Genomic DNA, 15,617 nt, shown 5'->3' with positions numbered 1-15,617 from the left:
CAAATTTACTATATATAAGCGAAAATTAGGTCAAGGTGGAGATTTGTAATATGGCCAAATTTTCATGACATTTGCCATGACATAATATCCATTATTAGGCCAAGGATTTCTTGCTATAAATAGAGGAGTTTCTCCTCATTTGAAAACACACCAATTCAAGAGCTTTTCACTCTTGTCTTTCTTTCTCCTCCTTTATTTCATTATAGAGTATTTTGTAAGAGAGTGAGTGTTGGAAAACACTTGTGTGAACCATTTCTTTGGAGTGATCTTGTGAGGTTATTCTCTTGGGGTATTTGGGATTAATTAGAGCATTTACTCTAATTTTGTACTCTCTTTTTTACTCTTGTTGGTATAGTGAAATTGCTCCTCTCGCGTGTGGACGTAGGTCACCTTGACCGAACCACGTTAAATTTGTGTCTTCTTTATATTCTTTAATTGCCGTTATTATCAACTTTCATTGTCTTTGTTATTATCATTATACCGTTGTTTGGCTAAATTTCGCACTACCTGGGTTCCCGATCCTAACACTTACCTTATAATTTCCTTCCCTATTTTCCCTTTCCGTATTCCCAGTGTAATAAAAAAAATTAAAGAAAAAAGTTCATGTATAAGACCGGTGTGTGTATATATATATACACACACATTTATTCTAAAAGAATATTTTCTTCTTTGAATAGTTTAATTCATGCATTGTTAATACAGTATTTTTATTTTACACTTTATTCCTTATAAAATAATACATAAATTCCTACATAACATAATGCCGGTACTATTTAATACCGTCAACCAAACACTACATTAGTTATTTATGCCTTTTATTTTTCTTATACGTCAAACTAAACGTTGTATTATTGTATGAATGATTTTATGCTAGGATTAACTATCTTAAACCATCGACCAATGATGGATGTAGCCCTGGTGCTATGGTTCAACATAATATTTTTGATACGAAACATAGATATGTATATGAAAAACAATAATAATTTCATAAATATTAAATTTTGAATGCATAATTTTAAATTAACGAGCTGAGTATTAAATTTTTTAAAGATTGAAGTCATTAACTTAAAATTTAACATTGTCTCTCCCATCAACCAAGCGACCCCAAATTTGTGCATGTTTAAGTCTAAAGAAAAGTGTTCTGGTATTGATATGAGTACATTTTGGTGTAAAAGAAAAGTAGTAGAAGTTTGAGTCTTTTACTCCGTGCAATTACTTGAAGTGCGTAAGTTAATCCAAACATCATAATTATAATTTCTTTTCTTAAAAAAAAAAAGAAGTTTGTAGTTGAAGGCTATGATCAGACCGCATCCGTCAAAAAAGAGAAATATAAGAGCACAACTCAGACTCAGTAGTATTCTCTTCTAACTTGTACTATTCTACTTGATGTTTTTACAAACATATACATTGTCAGTAAATAAGAATTTAAACTGTTTACTCAAATACTACATGTTAAAGTGTGGACCAATCATCTGAAAGTGCTTGAGAATTAGAATCTCCAAAGTCTTTTTTGTTTTCTCAATAACTGCAGATTATAAAAGCTGGTTCAGAATATTTACTTTTTAATCCAGCTTCTTTTTTTTTTGTTGGTCTTTTCAACATATGGACCATTGAGCATGTACTATTTAGAATAAAGGAGCTTATAGCATGTAAAAAAGGATTTGAAGAAGAAAAGCAAAGAGCATGCAAATATTCTCTATTTTTTGTTATCTATAATGAAAATTTATCGTATTTTAACCACATTGAGGTTCTTCTGAGCAATCTCGTATTGAAATGTGTGCACATGGTTCTGTCACTGAGTAAAGTTTCTTATTCTTAAAGTGATGTACTAAAAGCATGGTATTCTACTTAAGAATGTAATATGACATATATATATATATATATATATATATATAGTGCTAATTGCTATATATTAGGCTCAAATTCATGTGGGTAAATTAACTAGATTTCTTCGTATCGTTGTTCTTCATTTACTCCAACTCCAAGTATGTGTTGTCGGATTACAATGGATTGTTGCAATGGTAGAAGGTGTTTTTTATGTGTTCGGAAGGTCACGAGTTCAAGTTATAAAAACTAAGTCTTGAAAAATCAAATTAAAGCTACTTACAATATAGTATAACGTGGTCCGATCCTTTCTTAGAGTCATGCATGTCAAAAACATAGTGCATCAAACTTTCTTTTTTAAATTTGTTATTTTGCCGATTACAGATTAAACAACTATAACGGAATTAGCTTCGTAAAGAGAAACAAGAATAATATCGATCGACCTATTAATTAATTAGTTCTATGCAGAGCATTATATTCAAAACTTTTATGTATTCTGAGGCTTCAATATTATGAGGGTGTTTGGCTAAGCTTATAAGCTGGTCAAACTGGCTTATAAGCACATTTTGACTTATCTACGCGTTTGGTAAATACTCAAAGTGCTTATAAGCCAAGTGCTTATAAGCTAAAATCAGCCATAAATCATAAGCCGGTCACCCCCAACTTATGGCTTTTCAACTTATAAGCACTTTTAGTTTGACCAAACACTTTTACTAGTTTATCCTTAATAATATTTTCTAATTCACAAAATACTTTTCCCAAAATAAATTTCTTAACTTTCTCTTCATTCCATATTCGTTATTAATTCTTTTCTTTACAAAGAAATTTTTAATTTATAATCTTTTGAAAAAGATTCAAGGGTATTTTAGTCATTTTAACAAAAGAATAGCTTATCAGTATTTTTTAATCAAACACATCAACTGCTTATTATCAGTTTCAGCACTTCTATCCAAACACGTAAATGCTTATTTTAAAAATCAGTTTCAGCATTTAAAAAAACTTTTCAGCACTACAAGTTTATCAGCTATTTACAATCAGCTAATCCAAACGGGCTCTATGTCATTAGCGCTGATTTGACCCTCGAAAGCAATGATCACTTTTAGCCCGTAAAATTTGTATATTTTTTATATATAATATACATCTATATATATAAAAAACAAATACGGAGTATATATTTTTCGATTATTATTTTCATAGCGATTATATGGTGTCATTTTTCATTGAAATATTGGTTTGCTATTACCATGCATGTGTTTTTTATCTTGTTATATTGCTTGTTTTTGATGTTTCTACTGTTAATCTTTGATTGAACAATAAATGAATATCTTATACCCTTTGGTATTAGGAAGAACTATTTCACTCTCTCTCTGCCCTAAGTTCAGAGCTCAGACTCACCGAATCATCACATAATCTCTACATCTTATATATTTTGGATATATATCGAAAATTCACAATAAGGCACCAAAACTGAATTAATGCTATTTAATTAATATTCTTCAAATTCTCAAACATCATTATCTAAAAGAATTCAACTCCACATTGTCGCTTCTTCCTCATTATCTTCAAATATTTTTTTCCTTGTCAAATTCTCAAAACTTCAAATTACAAGGGGCATTGGGAGTTGGGACAGTGAAACTTTAAAATTTTCACTAAAGAGATTCAAAATATAAAGAACTAAACACAAAAAAAGTTAAGGATATTCAACATCTTTTATATACATAAAACATAATTTTGATATCACATATATACAATGTAATTTTCAGGCAAAAAAGATTGGCATGAATCCCTTACGTTGCTAGCTCCACCCATGCAAGGGGTGGTCAGGGGCGAAACTACGTATGACCAAGGGTGATCAAATGAACACTCTTCGCAGAAAAATTATACTATATATATGGTAAAATATTATTTATTAGTGCTAAAAAACACGACTTTGAACATGCCTGAATAGCCCTCTGGCAAAGAGTGTTTTGAACATTCTTATTGAATTTCCTGGCCTCACTACCGAAGGTGGCGGGGTAAGAGAATTGTTGTACGATACCAATGGATATGTTGTGTAAAAGAAAAGATAGTCTTTATAAAATGTAGTTGCTTTGAATCTCATGCCTTGCCTTGAAGAAGAATATAAATTAATGTCTCGTCTGGTGTGTGCATGTGGCTTTTCTGAATCTAAGTCCGATCCAGACAAAATTTTAAAGCCAAAAGAATGTTCTCAAATTAACGGCTACTCGATCTTTAATTTGCTTTTTATTTTCTTGTTTTGTTTTCAACCTTTTCAAATTTTCAAAAGAAGAAAAAGGGAGACATTGCTTATGCCTTGTCCATATCATTGCACAATCCCCTCTCTCAATTAATAACAGCTTGAAATTGACGTATGATTCCCCCTACATATGCATTTTCTCAACAAAGGCGCTACGTCTTATTTTTGCTATCATTGTTTTTTCATCATGGAATATATGAAGTTAATTCTATTTATTTGATCTGTATGTAAATTAAGGACCCGTTTGGTCATAAATTTTGTCAAAATAAACTTGGGTTTTATTTGGCAAACACATGTTTGGCCATATATTTTGCCTACATTTTGGCCAAGTCCCAAGTCCCAAATCCCAAAACCAGCTCAATAACTGATTTTGGGCCAAAATATCACTATTATATTTTTTAAAAATTGTCCCAAACTTTTGTATTTTATAAAAGAGTCCACCATTTATTATTTTGTAACGATGTTGTTTCGTCTTCTCGGTTATCTGATAGTATATCATGTAGTTCATTATAAAAATAATAATTTTGTATCAAATTTATTTATGTTCAGGACTATGGTTTGCGATAATATAATGAATGTTATTGATAATGGTACTGTTGGGTATTTGTGATAATTTTTGAAACTTGTGGGTATAAGTCATGTTTCATGTTTTTCCAAACCAAACTTCACCCAAATCAGATTTTTCAGAATAAATTTGGGAATCTATGGCCAAACGCTAGCTAAATCTCACAAAATAGTTGGTCACATTTCACCTGGGCGTTTTAACTAGCTTATTTGACGTTCTGGTCAGTTTTTTAGCAGATCGTTTATCGGAAACAACCCCTCTATCTTCCCAGGGTAGAGGTAAAGTTTGCGTATATACTACCTTCTCAAGATTCCGCTTGTGAGATTTCACTGAATTTGTTGTTGGTGTTGTTGCACTTGACTCTTCGGTCAGATTTAGTGGATCTTTTATACAATACTGTAGTATATATTTTCTCAGTGACCAATTTAGTACAATAAATTTTAAGTGACAAAATCAGTTTATTGACTTTTTTTTTATAAAAAAAATCGTAAAATTATTTTGCCATGCTTATATGCATGCAGTATTAAAATCTTGAATTCTTAATGCACATGATCTCATATACACATGAAGTTGCATAAGTGTAAAGTGTGGTAAAATGATGATAGTGTGGCAGCTTTCGAAAACCCTATACTATGACTAGAAGCAAAGCAATGGTACATATATATAACTATTGAATCCTAAGATATTTCTGTTAGTTCCGCCAATATTGCTGTATTTGTAAATAATAATTTTATAAAATATAAGTTATCGTAATGAAACTGTAATTAATTCGAGCCCACTGAATTCACAGTGTTTATTTCCTCCCAAGGTACCCAAGGTAATGGATTATTTTCTCCCAGGATAGAACGAATCACACACTGGTGTAGCGGTACTTCAATTTTGTGTCTTGTGTATTGTGTGTGTCTTTCTTCAACAGCTGCTGCACATATATATAGCAGCCAGTGTTGATTTGGTCCAAAAAATTAATCAATCAATCGTTTGACCGAAGCCGAAGCCGAAGCCGTAACCGTAGCCGAAGCCAAGCCGAGCGAGCGACGACGGCGCGAGACTTGCTTTCTTCTTAACTCTTTAAGAGCTACAAGAAGAGCAAATATATATATACCCACCAAAAATCTTTTCCTCTTCCAATATGAGACAATGTCTCATTGTCAAGAGGGGGAAACTTAAAATTTTACTCAAAAATTTTATTTTCCCTCCATTTTTCATTCACCCTCATTTTAAGACTATTTCATCCAAAAAAACAAAAAAAATCTCAACAATCCCATGGAATTGAAAGCTGTAGAGCTTATATATAATTTATTATGTTTGTCATCATATAGCTTCTATATCTGTGGAAGTATATGAACTTGAGCCCACGTTACAATATATCCATTTTATTAAACATACAGAGAAAGGAAACGATAAGTGAAATAATAATGAATATGAAGTTAGAAAACAAGGACTGATACTCCAATAACGTGCTAATGGGGTTCACTGTTTCTGCTGCAGCATTTTCATGTTTATGTACATAAAACCCATATGTTTGAGTATTTCTCAAACAAATTAAGCCAAACCTCAAATTAAACATAGTCGACTATTGGGTTTTAGTCTACCTGTAATTAAAATTCTAGCTCTGTCTCTGACATCAAAGGTCCTTTTTCCTATCTTGAGATATATGTAATTTACTTATGTTATGCAATAACAGAACCATCGGAGCACGAGGAGAAGCAGTAAATCAAAGATTTTATATATCCTTTCTACGTATACTGAAGCAAAAATGATTATAAGGCTTTTATTTCTTGTTTCGCGGTGGAAGCGTAAAGAAAGAGGAAAAATCGAAGCTACTTATGTGTATTTTAAATTTAAAACATTAGCGTGTATTTACATGAAACAAGAAGAAAATAAATAAGATGGGTACTTCCTTTCTTATCACACTATATATTAGTACAATTTAAGCGGTTATTGCAAGTTATTATTATTTATATTTAATGTTAATATCTTATCATGCCTCCTATAAAGAATTATACATATTATATAAGATAATTTTAACATAATGATAATAAAAATTTATATGTTGTCAAGATCACAAATTAACTAAATACTATTTCAAGTAGATGATATATTGTTAGAGCTATTTTATTTTTAAGCTGTAGTTACTAATACAACCTTTTGTTAGCTAAGGTCAACTAATTCTTGAACCAAAATATTTAAGGATTGAAAAGAGTTCCATTCCTTAATTTTCTCCTTAATATTTTGAATTAAAATTAAAATTAAATAGTACTGATTAAGAAAAGGTGATATTTCAAGCAAAATGGTAAATTTTCACAATTTTCATATATAATAAATTAAATGTGTATTTATTGCTATTACTTATAGAGTTCGCATGAGCAGTAAGCAAGAAGCCAATAGGGGGTTATGATAAGAAAATATAGATATGCTGTATGAGTCTGAGTATCTGACAATTGCAATTATCTGTGTGATAACTATGGTCAAACACACTTTTAAAAACAAAAGGAAGCATGAAATAATTTTCCTTTTGAAGTAAAAAAAAAAGAAAAGAAGTGGGAAAAGAGAAAGGACTTGCGTAGGTGAAATGATTGGCTTGCTAAAAGAAGCTTTATATATTTATCATAAATTCTACTAATAACAAATTTGTGGAAAGGTTGTCTGAGATTATTAGTACTAAAAGCAGATGATAAGTAAGATCTAGGAATTTGGTTTTGCTCATATATTATATAATCAAAAAGTTGATCTTCTTTTAAAGTGAATTTCGAGGGCTAAAGTTTTAGTCTAGCTTACAAAATATTGTGGGATCAAATAATCATTTTGCTTGAACCTAAGCTAGCTAGCAAATAGCCTTTCTTGTAATACTCTTAGGGATCAGAAAAACTGTCTAGGCGGATTCAATTTTTTTTAAATCAAAGGTGCTCTACTATCTTTAATTTAAAAATTGCTACTTTGACTGGTTTTTAATTAAAATATTTACATAATTATTAATTTTTCTATATAAATAATAGCGTTTGTCTTCAAATGCAATGAGTGCTTATCCGCCATTGAGAAGAAGTTATGTTTCTTCGCCAATATAGTCAAGTTTAACTTTGTAAATTAATCCACCCTTATTCTTACCTTACAAGCTTAAATTTTTATGAAGCATGAATTTCTGCGAGGACAGCAACTGATCGATTTAGCAAAAATTAGTACAGCAGTAAAAGATTTTTGTACTCCCTCTGTTCACTTTTACTGCAATTGCATACTAAAAATAGATTTTCATATTTATTTGTCACTTTACGCTTATCAAGATAAGACAATTTTTTTTTCTTGTTATACGCAAAGTATTTATTACTCATTTCAAATCATTTTATCAAATCCAATAAAATATGCATAAATTAATATGAGTATCATGGTAAATTATGCACTTCATTTATTATTTCTTAAGGGGCGTAAAAAGTCAAAATGTGCCATATAAAAGTGAATGGAGGGAGTAGTTATTTAGTGCAGTTGGTTTTGCAAAAATACATGTAATAAATGCTTGCATTAAAACGTTTAACAAAAACATTACTAATAGTGAATTACTCGAGAAACAATAACATTGAAGGATCGTTCAAATTCTTAAATGACAAAAAAGCTAGGCGTTCGAATGTTGACTGTCACTACCAAAACTGGGACATTTGCACAAATGGCCTTTTTGGTGCTCCCTTTCTTACCTTCTTGTTTTCCTCAGCTTCCCTCGTTGCTTCCTCCCTTGTATAGAATTTTTCCATATCAATTTTACGTATGTCACCTCTTTAGAATGCAACCTTTTTACTTGCTAGTCTACTATTGACTACTAGTTTCTCATAAGATAGATTTTCATCTAGCTGCATAGAGTATAGTCGGTATATTAAGGTAAGTTATCTATATCATACCCCTTAGGGTACTTCAAACTCTACGTGAATGTTAAATACCTTATGCATCAGGCTGCTCTTTTGTTTTTTGCATAGTCGGCATCATGCACGTGATAGGATGAATTTAACATATACTTTAATAACATAAATACATGAAATACCGAATATAGAAGCACAACTTTTCAACTTTCCTAGATATTAAAAAGGTTTCACATATATCAATATCTATTCCAATTCTACAAAGTTAAGACTACATCTATTTAGTCACAAGATGGTACCATTAGAAATAACTGCATATATCTGTAAATTGCACAAATGGATGATTCTACTAGAATTTGTAAGAAAAGTCTAATTAATGATACAATTATAAAAACACAAGGAAAGTGTGAGATAACAATGACCAAAATAAATACACAGATTATTAGGGGCTGGCAGTGATTGAGATAGATGGACAATTTTTTTCAGAATCTTGAAATTTGTGATCAAAGTTGTATGTGTACTGTAATGTAATGTATTCTATCTACCCCCATTTATTATTCATGTGGCCCTGCTTTCTTACAGCACCATAATAATTAACCCAACTTCCTTTCTACTCAATACTCACTCAGTCCTTTACCCTTCACACCCCCCACTCAAAACCACTCTATTTGGAATGTTGAACAAATCCTTTTTTGGTATCAGAAGATGAAATACCAGAAATAGTCATCTATTTTTACATTTATATTTAATGAAATTTGAAAAAGCAATTATTACATCTCTTCTGTCAGCAACAGTAAATATTTTGTAGTAGTACATGTCTACGAAGAACTAACAAATATTTAGGGAAAAATCCGATTTCTTTTGCTTTTTTGGGTTGACTAATTCATAGGGTAAAATAATGGAGAAAAAGAGAAAGGGAGAGAGGGAAGTTTACCATTGCGCGCAAAGTGTTCACCACAGAGTGTTCACCCGAAGGACAGAGGCTGTGACAGAGACTGTAGCGAATGTGGATTTTCCATCTTACCAAAAAAAAAAAAAAAAAAAAAAAGAGAAAGGGAGGATGGAATCATATGGATTAGCTACAATAGACAAGAGAAGTGAAGACAAGAAATTTAAAGTGTCTTTAAACAGAGTAGTGGATTTGGAATAAATAAAGGAAAGGATAATGAAGAATATTTCAACGTCCTTTTTTTGGATAACTTAGTAAAGAAAAGGGTGTATAATTTGATTGCAGAATTTTCTACATTTGATTCTTTATTTATTTTTTAAAATCCAAATAAAAAAAGTTTGCAAGGAATATCCTAGTATTTACAACTTTTGATTTTTGAAAATACTGTCAAAGGGGTCTTTTAATACCATGAAAGGGGTTCATATGAATTCAGCAATCTTTTGCTTTTATATATATATATATATATATATATATATATATATATATATATATATATATATATATATATATATACTTACTTTTGTAAATACAATTGCTAAGACGAACTATAAATTAGACAAATTAAGAAATCAAACCTTATCTCCGCCTCTAATTACATTTTCTTCTCTTAAGTATGTACTAGTTGTTGAGATTAAAAGATTGGTGAATAGGAAATGGAGGGAAGAAAGTGAAGGGAAAGTGAGCTCCCTTTTGCTTTGGAAATAACAAGTGTCCCTCATTGGTGGTGGAAAGAAAATTGAATGTGCTTATATTGAGAAAGTACTTCCCTTAGTGTTAAATGAGTTGGAAAGAAAGTAAACATCGCGTCGGTTTTGGTTAAAGATTGATTGATTAATCTTTTTGGACAAAATTTCTTTCAATTATTTAATTAATTAATTTAATTAATTAACGAAAAATCAACCTGGAATAACCCAAGACCCGCGACGCGGCCCGGTTCGTTTCTTTCCCGGATTATTTTAAATTAATTTCCCGGAATATTTTGAATGGGAATCATTCTCACCTCTTCCAACAGCCATGGCTATTTCTAAAAGGTTGTAAACTTTTCAGAAATAGTGCGAGAAAATGGCTATAAATATGCCTTGATCCCATAATCTTTCCTTACGAAATTTTCTGATCTTTTTCTTCTTCTTCTGCACGAAATTTTTCAGTGTGTTTTACAACCATTAAGTGGTTCGAAGTTCACCAGAGTTTTTGGTACCAATACATTGGTGAGTTAAGTCGTTCTATCCTGGGAGGATAATATTCCAATACATCGGGTACTTGAGAGGAATAATTTTCTTAAGGACATACTGTGCATTCAGTAGGCTCGATTTCATTCCAAAATATATTTTCAGATTATGTTTCTAATTATTTCAATTTCTGCTATACAACTATTTTTTTGTTTCTGTTTTTTATTTCAGAAAACTTGTTGTTTCATATATCTTATAGTATTACAGTTTGACTAACAATCTTAAGAAAATTATTAATATACGGTAATCTATATTCTGCTTTGGAGATTAAAACCTTTGTGGTTTTCTACTCCGCCTAAATTTTTCTATTTCTGATTTGAAGATATAAAAACTTTATCGGAGTATTAAAATTCAGAAATAATTTGAAGAACATAAAAACTTCATCGTTTTTTGTGCAACAATATATACAAAACTTCGATTTTTGTTTATTAAACATACTGTTTATTGTTCTATTTTCTGTCATTAATTGAACTCTTCTATTGTGGACAATGAGAAATGGCAATTGATAATGAAAATTCTTCTACGACTGTTGCGGCAACGACGATAGTCTCGTCAAGCGAATTGCTGTACCACCGGCCGAAAAAACGGGGAGATGTTCTAGAGCCAACTTCAAAGGATGGCAGCAAAGCGTGTTCTTTTAGCTTACCATACTTGGTATGCAGAAGTTCACCAGTGAAGGCCCTCTATTGTATGTCGCCGACATGCCATACAATGAGAAGTTTATGATTGTTGAGGCGTGGAAACATATAGATTTTCTTTGCAAAGGTTACATCCTAAGTGCTTTGGAGGATGACTTATACAATGTCTACAGTGCTACGAATACTTCGAAAGAATTATGGGATGCACTTGCGAAGAAGTACAAGACTGATGATGCATGCTTGAAAAAGTTTGTGGTTGTCAAGTTTCTAGACTATAAAATGATAGACAACAAAACCGTTGGATCCCAAGTTCAAGAGCTTCAACTTATTTTTCACGACCTTATTGTTGAAGGTATGATAGTGAATGAAGCATTTCAAGTGGCCGCAATGATGGAAAACTTGCCTCCTTCATGGAGAGGTTTCAAAAACTATCTAAAGCACAAGCGCAAAGAAATAAAGTTGAAAGATCTTGTGGTTCGTCTCAAGATTGAGGAAGATAACAAAACAGCCGAGAAGAAGTCTCGTGGAAATTTAACGATTATGAGAGCTAATATCATTGAGGAGACTGCTCCAAAAAGTAAGAAGAGGAAGAGGTCTTCTGGACATACTAAGGAGCAGAACAAGAAGAAATTCAAGGGCAACTGCTACAATTGTGGAAAAGCTTGTCACAAAGCCCCTGATTGTCATCTCCCGAAAAAGGACAAGAAAACGGGATAGGCCAACTTAGTGGAGAAAAATGATGACATGATCTGTGTGCAATGCTTTCGGAATGTAACTTAGTTGGAAATCCGAAGGAGTGGTGGATTGACTCTGGATCCACTCGACATGTTTGTGCTGCCAAAGAAGCATTTGCAACTTACTCTACTGCTGGTCCCGCAGAAGAGCTTTCCATGAAAAATACTGCAACAACCAAGATTGGGGGTTATGGGAAGATAATCCTGAAGATGACTTCCGGCAAGGCGTTAATGCTTAACAACGTTCTTCATATTCCTACTATTAGGAAAAATTTAGTTTCAACTTCTTTACTTGTTAAGAATGGATTCAAATGTGTATTTGTATTTGACAAAGTTGTTGTAAGCAAGAATGATATGTATGTTGGAAAGAGATACCTCACATAGGGCCTTTTCAAACTCAATATAATGGGTATTGACAGCTTCTTCTTATTTATTGGAGTCAAATGATTTGTGGCATATTCGTTTAGGACATATCAATTACAAAACCTTGCATAAGTTAATTAATTTAGAAGTATTACCTAAATTCGAGTGTAATAAATTAAAATATCAATTATATGTTAAATCTAAGTTTGTAAAACATCCTTATAAGTCTGTTGAAAGGAATTCAAATCTGTTAGGCTTAATTCATACTAACATTTGTGATATGAAGTCAATACCATCTCGTGGTGGGAAAAGTATTTTATAACTTTTATTGACGATTGTACTCGATATTGTTATGTTTATTTGCTTAATAGTAAGGATGAAGCTATTGAAATATTTAAGCAATACAAGAATTAAGTGGAGAATCAATTGAATAAGAAGATTAAAATGATTAGAAGTAATGGGGGTGAAGAATACGAATCTCTATTTGCAGAAATATGTTCGGAATATAGAATTATCCATCAAACTACTGCCCCTACACACCTCAATCCAATGGAATTACGGAAAGGTTCAATCGGACATTAAAGGAAATGATGAATGGCTTATTAATAAGTTCCGGCTTACCACAGAATTTGTATGTGTATGTGTGGGGGGAGGGGGGGGAGGCTATCCTTACAGCTAACCGAATACTCAATAGAGTACCCCACATCAAAACACCATCTATTTCATATGAAAAATTGAAAGGAAGAAAACCCACTTGAAATATTTCAAAGTGTGGAGGTGTTTAGCAAAGATACAAGTACATTTACCCAAAAGGGTAAAGATCGAACTAAAAACTGTGGATTGTATTTTTAATGGATATGCTACAAATAACAAAGCATGTCAATTTTTGGTTCATAAATCTGATAATCCCGAAATTCATGTTAATACGACAATTGAATCAGACAATGTTGAATTCTTTGAAAGCATCTATCCGTATAAAACTGAATACGAGTCGTTAAGTGAAAGACATAAATGACCACAGGAAGAACCAAAGGAAAATACTCCAAGTGAAGAGGATCTGAGGCGTAGCAAACCTCAAAGAACATCTACTTCCTTTGGACCAGATTTTGTGACATTCTTATGTCAATCTTCTGATGGCACTATTGACAAATATAAGGCAAGACTTGTTGTCAAAGGTTATAGACAAAAGGAAGGCCTTGATTACTTTGAGACTTACTCGCCAGTAACGAGGATAACATCTATTAGTGTGTTAGTGGTACTGGGCTATGTATGGTCTTGAAATCCATCAAATGGATATTAAAACAACTTTCTTAAATGGAAAATTGGAGGAAGAGATTTACATGGAACAATCTAAGGGTTTTTTGTTTCCGGGTAAAGAAAAAAAGTGTGCAAACTTGTTAAGTCACTTTATGGACTCAAACAAGCACCCAAACAATGGCATGCCAAATTTGACAAAACAATGTTAGCAAGTGGGTTTAAAATCAACGAGTGTGACATATGTGTTTACATTAAAAATACTCCGAGATATGAAGTCATTGTTTGTTTATATATTGATGACATGTTGATAATGAGCAAACATATGGTAGATATAAATGCTACTAAGCACATGCTCGCTAGCAAATTCGACATGAAAGACTTAGGAGTTGCTGATGTGATCTTAGGAATCATAATTCACAAGACTCCACAGGGTCTAACATTATCACAGTCTCACTACATTGAAAAAATACTTGACAAGTTCAAGTATTTGGATTTCAAGATTGCCAAGACTCCAATTGACGTGAGTTATGCACTTTAAAAGAATGAAGGTGAACGTGACTCACAACTGGACTATGTAAGAGTATTGGGAAGTTTGATGTATATCGTGAATTGTACACGACCGTATATAGCATGTGCTATTAGCAAACTGAATCGGTTTACAAGTAATCCCAATCAAATACATTGGATGGCAATGAAACGTGTTTTGGGGTATCTGAAACATACCCAATACTATGCTATACATTATAACAAATATCCCTCCCTGATTGAGGGATATAGTGATGCAAATTGGATCTCCGGATCATCTAAAGTTAAATCCTCGAGTGGATATATTTTTACAATTGGTGGTGGAGCAGCGTCTTTAAAATCACCCAAACAAACGTGCATCGCCCGTTCTATAATGGAATCTGAATTCATAGCTTTAGACAAGGCCGGTGAAGAAGTTGGATGGCTCCGGAATATCTTGGAAGATATTCCATTTTGGCCCAAACCTTTAGCACCTATATGTATACATTGTGATAGTCAAGCGGCAATAGGCAGGGTAGGGAGCATTATGTATAACGGAAAATCTCGTCAGATACGACGGAGGCACAATACCATTAGGCAATTACTCTCTAGTGTTGTTATCACGATTGACTATGTAAAGTCAAGAGATAACGTGTCGGGTCCACTTACAAAAGGCCTATCTATAGAGGTAGTTGAAAGATCATCGAAGGGAATGAGATTAAGGCCTAGGACAAGTCATCATGGCGGTAACTCTACCTAGAAGACTGGAGATCCCAAGAGTTAGGTTCAAAGAGATCAAACAAAGTTATGAATGACGGTTCAATATTGTCAAATAACTCAACCCATTCTCGTGATGAAGACAATGTTCAGATATCGGGGTAAAACATTAAAGCTTTTTGATGAGTCAATAATGCTTAAAGCTTTTTAATGATTTGCAAAGTCTGGCAGAAAATGACCAGATAGTGTGTCTATAGGATTACACGTTTAGAAATCACCTATGTGAGTGTGAAGTGTAAGCCACTTCAAGGGGAATGAAATTAAAAGCCCATCCTCTAAGCACTCATGAAACTAGGCGGTGTTCATGGCTGAAACGAACACAACCGTGAGAACCATAGATGGTTAAGGGTTGATTGTGTGATTTATGTTGTCTAGGTATACAACAAAGCTCGACGGTTCAAAGATATCAAATCTACAGATTGACCGAGTATATCCGATATAAGTTCACTAAGGAAAGTTCAAAGGGAAACCTACTTATCCAGATGCAATTAATAATTACATGTAAATCACACACTCGTCCGTGCATTCTTTTATCTTATAGCCATTTTCCATTCATGTGGGGGATTATTGGGATTAAAAGATTGATGAATAGAAAATAGAGGGAAGAAAATGAGCTCCCTTTTGCTTTGAAAAAAGCAAGTGTCCCTCATTGGTGGTGGAAAGAAAAGTGAATGTATT

At 32.5% G+C, this 15,617-nt stretch overlaps 1 protein-coding gene across 1 annotated transcript; it reads left to right on the top strand.

The window, feature by feature from the left end:
* The first annotated feature begins 11,367 nt into the window (after positions 1-11,367).
* On the top strand, positions 11,368-12,021 carry LOC138904352 (uncharacterized). The gene has a single exon (XM_070192855.1). It carries the CDS (start codon positions 11,368-11,370, stop codon positions 12,019-12,021), a length of 654 nt encoding a protein of 217 aa, XP_070048956.1.
* Positions 12,022-15,617: the final 3,596 nt, after the last annotated feature.

The sequence above is a fragment of the Nicotiana tomentosiformis genome, chromosome 1 (assembly GCF_000390325.3).
Source record: "Nicotiana tomentosiformis chromosome 1, ASM39032v3, whole genome shotgun sequence".
Taxonomy (NCBI): Eukaryota; Viridiplantae; Streptophyta; class Magnoliopsida; order Solanales; family Solanaceae; genus Nicotiana; species Nicotiana tomentosiformis.
This window is presented reverse-complemented; position numbering and strand designations above follow the sequence as displayed.